Source organism: Mesitornis unicolor, unplaced genomic scaffold (assembly GCF_000695765.1).
Source record: "Mesitornis unicolor isolate BGI_N332 unplaced genomic scaffold, ASM69576v1 scaffold49175, whole genome shotgun sequence".
Lineage (NCBI taxonomy): Eukaryota > Metazoa > Chordata > Aves > Mesitornithiformes > Mesitornithidae > Mesitornis > Mesitornis unicolor.
Window position 1 is genome coordinate 8,909 of NW_010184420.1, and position 8,574 is coordinate 17,482.

Below are 8,574 nucleotides of genomic sequence, written 5' to 3' on the forward strand. Positions count from 1 at the left end.
CTGCACTTTTGAATATGGAGTTTGTAATTAATTTTCTTCCCTTAGCTTGCCCAGCTACGTGAACTTTAAGTTTAACTATACATTTTATGGATAAATAATTTCCAACTTTTTTTTTGCTTTGAAGCTGCCCTTCTGCACTTCTCCTGAATGTCTCCTACTCTTAGAACAACCAGATGTTGTTCCATATTTACCTTTCCTGTGTCACTCATGGTCTTGTGGAAGCCTATCCTCTCTTGCTTTCATCCGTCTTTTTCTTGCCACTATTTAGGTGTGCCTCATAGCGAAGCTGTGCTCTGTCTGTCCTATGTTGCCATTTTCTGTATCTCAGGACCTGCAGTATTGGTAGGTGAAATCAAACCAGAAGTGCACACAGAATTGACTTGATAGAGGATGTGTGACGGAATTATTTTGTGATTAATTTTTCCCTTTTGTTCTGTGTCTCTCCTAATAGTTTGTATCATTCCACTTTATTTCTTTGTCAGCTCTGTGCCAAGAAGCTGTTACTGTCATAGGCAGCTTTGTTGTCATCCAAAGCTCATGTCTCAGAGTGCTGGTAGTTTGCTCCAGGTCTGTTGCTGTATATCTAACTTTAGGATCTTTTATCTGTAGACTCTTTTGCCCCTCGTCTGATTTTCAAAGAGAAGTGCAAATCTGTGCCTTGTTCAGAAGGAAATAAGAGTTGCTATGAGAGCAGGATTCAGTGCTGGAGGAGGCGTCAACTACTTTGCTGTAAGAAAGGACTGGCTAGTCAAGAACATCTGGTCTTTGCGTATTTCTTCTGCCACATCTGACTTAAGAAATAAGTTTTAAGGAAAAGTGCTATTTGGAAATAGAATAATTGCTTAAAAATAGACCAAATGATGTAATAGACTAAAAGAACAACAGTATTAAACTTGGGATTTCAACTCCCTCAGTAAGCGTTCACTTGTTTACTTTTTTCCTTTCTGATTAGCTGTATATTCTTCAAATAAAACTTGAGCAACTACATGTCATTCCAGCATTTCACAGTTGTCTGGAGCACGCAGTAAGATTCAGAGTATTGTGGCAGAGAAACTCTGAAACTTTATTTAAATTGCACCAGAATTAATTGGCTTTGAGAATACACTTTGAACTTGGTTGGTGCTTTCTGGCTTGGTGCTGTACAGGCTCTGTGCTTTGTTGACGCAAGAAATAGAGATTCCTAAGAGTTGAGCTTGTTTTGCCCCCTATGCTAGTAGGACACTGCACCATTTCTTGCTCTTTTCTATCGGTAGAGTATGTTCTGTCCTGCATGACTGTTTCTCCGTCAGGCTCTCCTGAAAGCTCTGGATAATTGACCACTGGTTTTAGCAGAAACCCCTGCTGGGGCCCATCTGCAGCTTGGGTGTTTCTCTGCTCTAGTGACCACATTAGTGCCTCTTCTTATAAAATGTTTCTCTCTGTACTTGGATAATTTGGGAAATAATTATGGATACCACTCAAATATAATACTATATTTTTTGTCCAGTCTAATTTTCTCATATATGCTTGTTGAATAGCAAGCAGAATATGTGATTTCTTGCACAGCTTCTCTATTTTGATAAAACCAAACCATGTCCACTCCCTTCCATCTAAACTGCCATTGTGCCATTGCACAAGGGAGTATAAACACCTAATTTCAAATATTACTCATTTTGATGATTGTGCGAGTGTGCTAGATTATTATTTTTGAAGAGCAAATTGCTGTGACTTCCCTAAACAGAACTTGAATAGGGAGCAAACCTGGATGGTTGGTCTAAGTACACAACTCTCTGTACTTGCCCATCATACCCAGACTTGCTGCAAGGAGGGACGGGTGAGGTGAGGAATTGTTACTGCCTTGCACACATGAGGGGAGAAGAAAAGTTGCCACTGGAAGAAATCTGTTATTTACTGCAAATTAAAACAAAGCACATCAAAGAAGTTGCTGTAAGTGGGTTAGAAACAGAGATCTCTTACTGATACGAGATGGACAAGTCATACTGTAGGCTTTCAGGCTTTAGCAGATACTAATAGTGAGCTTTTGCTTGATACACTCGTTAAATATTTCTTAAATATGAAATAGATACACTTTATTTCTTTGTTAAATTTTAAATATTTTTAAAATATTAAATATGTTATTAAAAATTTCTATTTTGGAAGATGCTACCAAAACTGTTTGTGAAACCATGCTGTGAAAAGCGTGCTGGTTGTCAGAGTCAAAGCTTAAAATACAGCTTTGCTCTTGAAAACTTGTTAGCTGTCTTGGCTTATAGGTGCAAAATCAGTAGATCATTTTTATTCTATGGATTTATATATATTTATACTACATGTGTACATACGTTTGTGATTAAGAAACACAAAAGGTATTAGTGAAGCTCACACCAGTGAGCACGTATTTTTCTTTCTTAGGGCGGAAGTGTCCTTTTAGTAAGGTATACCAAAGGTTTGCATGCTGTAAAAACCACAGTAGAAGTTGTGGCTAGCCACGACCAGCATTTATCTTGGTTTTGTTTAGCAATATATTCTGTAAGCTGGGAGAAGTGGATACTTAGCAGCAAAGGCAGGAAAATCATCATGTTTAATTACTTATAAGTGCCAGAATTTAACCAGCAAGAGTTCTTTTTAGCAAGATGAGAAGCATGGAAATGTATCTGTCCTTTGAGATCAGCAGATGAGTTTATCTGTGATTTCCTGACCGTATGTAGTCTTTGACTCTTCAGTGCGGTCACCTAGAAGCTAATTCATCGAGCCTGGCTAGATTAGGCAATTAAGGCTTGAATTCCTTTTCCAAAGCAATCTTTATCCTGGGTTCAACTTTCTTTTTGGTATTTTTGCACGTAACGTCATCCACAGTATTTGCCATGAACATGAATGCTATTAGGAAAGCTTTCATTCTTTCATTTCTAAAATGTTTGTCATGATAATGCTCATGCATAGAAATCTGAAAGCAAAATTTCCCAAGGGCTTGAATTTCACAGGACAAATTGTACAAGATCAGTAAACTGAGAATATTGCTAGTTTCTCAAGTACCTGATAGCCCTTTCCTTCTCCAAGACCTGGAATTTTGTGTTTGACTAGAGAAAGGGGACCTTGTTTTTGGTACGTGCAGGTAAAGTAATCTCTCGGTGCACTATGTAACTTCTTTTAATTGGAAGATGGGGATATTGCCATGGAGATAATGAGATGCTTTGTATCTAATGTAAAATTTTTGTTGTTGTTTTGTTTAGTGGGAGACTTTGATAAGATCTGGCGTGAGCACTGCGAGGATGAGGAAACTCTGTGTGAATACGCTGTAGCAATGAAAAACCTGGCAGATAATCACTGGGCAAAAACTTGTGAAGGGGAAGGCCGAATCGAATGGTGTTGCAGGTAAACATTAATGTTTATGGAAAGACACAATTACACACTTCTACCCGCGGTTATTCATAACACAAGGCTTAAGTGTGTTTTGCTTTATTTGCCATCTTTTAATATTTGTCCTATAACATGTTAATGATTTATTGCTTCCTAAAACAAGTACCTTCTTATTGTTCCAACTGACTAAGGAAATACAGCTTATGAAGTGTTTTGTTACAAGGTGACCCTTTTTTTTTTAAAGTATCTTCAACAAACAGCTTCTTCTTTTTTTTCCCCTCAAATACTGAAGCTGTTTGCAAGTAAACCTGTGAAGTCATTTTCTGCACATTAGTCGGAACCTAAACTGAACAAATACAGTCAGTGTAGCTCAAGTTTGATTTTCAGGGTTTTGGTTTGATTTGTGCGTATAATAGTGTTTGACCTTGGAATGCAAATCTCTGCTGCTTAATTTTCAAGTCTTAATCTTGACATTAACCTCTGTGAAACTTGTTTTAAATTGATTTTAAACATTAAAATTCCTGTGTCATAAACATGTATTTTTTATTGGGTTGTCCTAATAGTAAAGTCATGAAGTGAGCTGAGCTTCAATTCTTGAAGAAAATAAACTCCTAAAAGAGAAGAAATGTTGGTCACTCAGGACTCCTGCCTACAGTTGGCATCCAGGGCATACCAGGGAATCTGTACAGCAGAATAAAACAGAATACTGTTGAAATCTAACTGGGAAGAGAATTTATCAATGGCCCGGCCTTTGGGGATTACTTTAGACAGGCAAAAAGTCACATTGTGTGCCAGTCTGTAGGTCCTGCAGGTGAGTGTTGCAGTGTGATGAGCAAAAGAAAAGCAGGCATGGTATTGCTAAATTTAAATTCATTACGTGAGCCCATAAACCAAAACAAAACAAAAAACCAAAAACAGCCAAAAAAAAAAGAGGGCAACAACTGTGGAACAGTTGATCTAGAGTATACCTTGGTGGCAACTTGAGCTGTTCTGTGGCTTCTGGAAATGGAGCAAGTTAATAACAGGCTGTTTTCCTTTTTCAAAAAAAACTCCTACATATTTGAAAGTCTTTCCTTTATGTATCAACTTTTTATCCTTTAGCTTTAAAACAAACAAACAAACTCAAAAAACTATTTAAGTGTTTCTCTACAGATCCTTTTCAGGGCATGTTTCATGTATCCTTATCTCAGTTATAAGAAAGGTGAAGTTATTGGAAAAAACTATGTGTAAAAATAGACACAGCATTCCCCTAACCTTGTCTAGGATAAATGAAATGGAGAAATATTGTTGAATTGTAGTAAACTCTTGTTATGCTGCTGACCTTGTTTGGTGGTTTTCTGTTGGTTTTTGGTTGGATTTTTTGTGGTGGTGTATCGGTGTCTCATTAATTTTTGCTCAGTTGTGATCCCTAAATGCCTATTTTTTTTTTTTTTTAAACAGGCGTCCTTAGTTGCTAGTTATTTTCATGTATTTCTGCTGTTCATTACTTCTATGGAAATGCTGTTATTTGTAATTCTCTTTAGTAAAGTACATTCTCCTGAATCCCATTGAATTCTAATACTGTGATTTCCGCAGTATCTTTCCCACCACCACCCCTCCTGCCCCAGCTTGGCATAGTTTGCAGGTCAGTTAAGAGGAGCACTGACTGTTCCCAATGTTCAGGTTATCAGTGAAAATACTGATTATACTGGACCCGGGACAGACTCCTGTGGAACACTGCTCGATATTTTCTTACAGTTAAATTGTCAACTAATATGCAAAATGTTTTTCAATAGAGCTGTGTGCACTTACTTTGAAGTAATTTCAGCTAAACAGTATTCCCTTAGCTTGTGGCAAGCCTGTCTTTTACCTTATAGGACACCCTATAATGTTCTTTGTGAACACTTGTGGGCCCGTGTATTGAAGCTGTTTGGCTCTGTGTCTCACTTGTTTTCTGGTTGTAGTTCCTACAAGACTTACAAAGTAAATATATTTAAAGAAGTGTCCAGTTTGGGCCTTCCAGCATGAACTCAATAATATTAAGAAGAGAATCCACTCGATAAGAGACGCTAATTTGTCTCAGTATAAAGCTTCAATTAAAGCATATAGCTTTTCAGTTTGCAAAGGCATGGGATCAGGAATTTTACATCAGTAGAAAAAGAGAGATACTTCTCACACTTGTGTGTCTTGGATTAAACCGAGGCCTGGATTGGTGCATACCAGAACATACCAGATTGGCTCTGTGGTCTGCAGTTTTTTGTCCCCTCTCAAAGGGGAAAGAGGTGTGTGGGACAGATGGCAGCTCCCTTTGTTGCTACTGCTCCTCGCGTCTGGGTGCTTAATTGCATGCAAGGGACCTTGGCTGGCATCAGACTGCACTGGAAGCATTTGCCCAGTGCTTTAACTGTGTCACCATGACAGCAGGAAGGTAGCTGATGTGTTGGATGAAGTTTAGTTTGAAAGTGGAATGCTGAAAATACATGGGAACCACTGGTGTGTCCCTGCTGAAGAAAGGGATAGTCTGGGCTTTTTTGTTTTTCTTTGAAGAAAAATTTTCTGAGATCTGAAACAGAGAGGAGTTCTTTCCACTGTTTGAAAAAAAGTTTTAAAAATTTTCTTCATTTTTCTTGTATTCTCTTATAAACAAGCCCCTGATAAAGTAAATCAGAGAATGAAAAATAACCACTAGGGAAGCCATGTGTATGTCTCGGGACAGGAACAAAAATTTTCATGCAGCATTCCCCTTTTGAAAGCCTTTTGAGCTATTTAGTGGATGCTACTGGAAGAATACTTACTGACTTACCATATGACATGAAACTTACTATTTTACTTCTTCATTAGTTGCCGATTTAAACAAGCACATATCCAGACTTTAGAAACTGTAAGAGACGGAAAGCAGTACATGATAGACGGTGCCGATGACCACGTGCTGCATTGTGTAGGGCCAGTTTTATTCACTGATTCAGTGCAACATTATACAACTGTTAGCTGGGAGGGGATGAGGGATTAAAACTTTGTTCCTTCAAGGTGCAGGTTAATGATCCTCTGATCATCCTCTGGTAAAAAGCCTGCAACACTCAACTGTCCTTCCATTACATTCTTTTTATATCTTTAGAAAACTGACTAGTTGGAAACTAAAATTCATGTTTCTTTTTAATTTCATTTACGTTACTGCACAAAACTTAAACCAAAATGAAGCAAGATTGTTTACCTTGAATAATTGTTTTAAGTCTTAATTTTTGCTGGCATAGGTCGGCTTGTGAACCTGTGCATGGACAATGAATGCGAGCCTGCCCTGTTTCTAGTTAGAACAAAATAAGCTGACCAGCAGGTTTGCTTCTTTCTGTTGCTTTCACATCAGTATTAAGACTTGTGTTGACTTGGCTATTTTTTTAAATAACAAAAAACAAAATCTGCACTTCTAACTAAAAGCAGCTGTCATGACAAAGCACTATTTAGACCTGCATTTTTTTTCTTTTAAAAAAAAAAAGTCTTTTGACTATTTCATGAGCAAACTGAAGAATATGGACTTGACAGAGTTACTGTCAGGTGAGTGCAGAACTGTTTGGAAAAAATGCAGAGAATAGATGTTAGAAGCTTATCTTAAAAATGTGGTTTACTGAGAAGGATTCTGTCAGTGTCTGTCCCTGCATCCATTACTAATCAGTATTTTCATTAGCAATGTATTGGAGTAAAGTTCATTTATTAAATTTGCAAATGAGATCAAACAGAAAAGAAGTGTCACTCTGAGAGCAGGATTAAAATAAAGTGTTAACTATACTGAATACCATCAACTACACAAACACAGGCCAGGGAGTAATTAATTGTGTCAGTCTTTTAGAAAAAAAAAATTTGGATTCTGTAGCAGGCCCCAAGCTGAATATGAAACAGTCATGGGATGCTTTTGCAATGAAGGCAAATATCAAACTGGAATGTGTCCATCAGATTGTCCATGAGATATGTAAAGCACTCCTCTGAATTTATTTAGCATTGCTCTTAGCCAAAACACCACTTTGGCCACCACACTTAAAAAATAACAAACAGCAGCTCAGCTCCAAGAAAGATAAAGACATGATCAAAAATCTTCCAATTTTTTGCATAAAAGCCTTGTGGTTTTTTTTCTAGAAACTGGCTGGAGCTGTCTAGTCAAAAGGAGAGAAGGGTAAGTGGTCTTTAAAAAGGTCTTAAAAGGACCTTTTGAGGATAACAGGTCTCTGCTAGAGCTGGAAAGCTGATCCTGTTTGGGTCTGGAAGACTGGATGGATGAATGTTTGAAGTCCTTTCAACACTGTTTTACATTTTATCTTGATGAATGCAGTTAGTCGTGCAAATTCATGTTCAGGAGACTGGAATTAAGAGGGAGGTGGCTAAACATGAGGAGGAAGACCATTTAAAGCAGAAAAAAGACTTAATGTTCGTTGTTCGTATTTGTATTACAGCCTTCGTTTTTTTCTCTTCAATAATACTTTGTTCTGACAAAACCGTATCTGTTTGCAGAGCATTAGAGCTAATTAGAGCAGTGATCATATGATAACTGCTGGATGTTCTTGAGTTCTTGGAATCCTCTGGTAATGAAGGATGTTGCTTCCAGAAGCTGGCTTGGGTTGGAGGAGTGGACACAAAGCCAGAGAAACATCTGATTACAGACCTAATTGTGTTTCTCAAAAGGAAAATGTCTCAAAACCCTAGAACTGAGACCAAGTATGAAAAATAAAATGGAAAACGTATTGGATAAAATTTTCTCAACTTGAAGTTTAACAAAATATAATTATGGTAATAAAAAAGTTATAATACTTTGGATTGAGAAACCTAGTGCTCTCACTTATGCTGAATACAGAGTTTCCTTAACCTAAAGCTGGGTGCCCATGACAATAGCAAAATATTTTCCAGTCCAGAGGAAAAACTTTTCTGCTTTTCTATGTATTAATGTGTACAAGCAAGAGAGTTTTCCCTTCTTTGGAGGGTTGGGAAGTGAGTGGGTTAAACCTGCAGAAGAGTTTACAATCTTTTTTCTTCCCTTTTTTTTTTTTAAGCCAGCAGCTCTGTCAGTTGACATTAATAAACTTATTCCTCAGTGTCTGGAAGGAGAGGAGAGACTTTTTGCAGACAGAAACCATGATAAGTCCAGACTTTCCTTCAGCTCTGAAGGGAAGTATGTTATTTCTCTGTACCTTCACTGAATGTCATCCTCAATATTAGGTTTTGGTTAGTAAATATTTGAAGAAATGTAAGTCAAGCTCACCTTTTCCTCATTATAAAGCA

General features: G+C 37.5%; 1 protein-coding gene across 1 annotated transcript in view; it reads left to right on the forward strand.

The window, feature by feature from the left end:
- Positions 1-2,908: 2,908 nt before the first annotated feature.
- The window catches only part of LOC104540612 (chromosome unknown open reading frame, human C7orf60), a 20,765-nt gene continuing 15,099 nt past the window's right edge, over positions 2,909-8,574 (forward strand). The window contains exons 1-2 of the mRNA XM_010184455.1: positions 2,909-2,942; positions 3,207-3,348. Coding sequence (XP_010182757.1) covers positions 2,909-2,942; positions 3,207-3,348 — 176 coding nt within the window. The remainder of the gene's footprint in view (positions 2,943-3,206; positions 3,349-8,574) is intronic.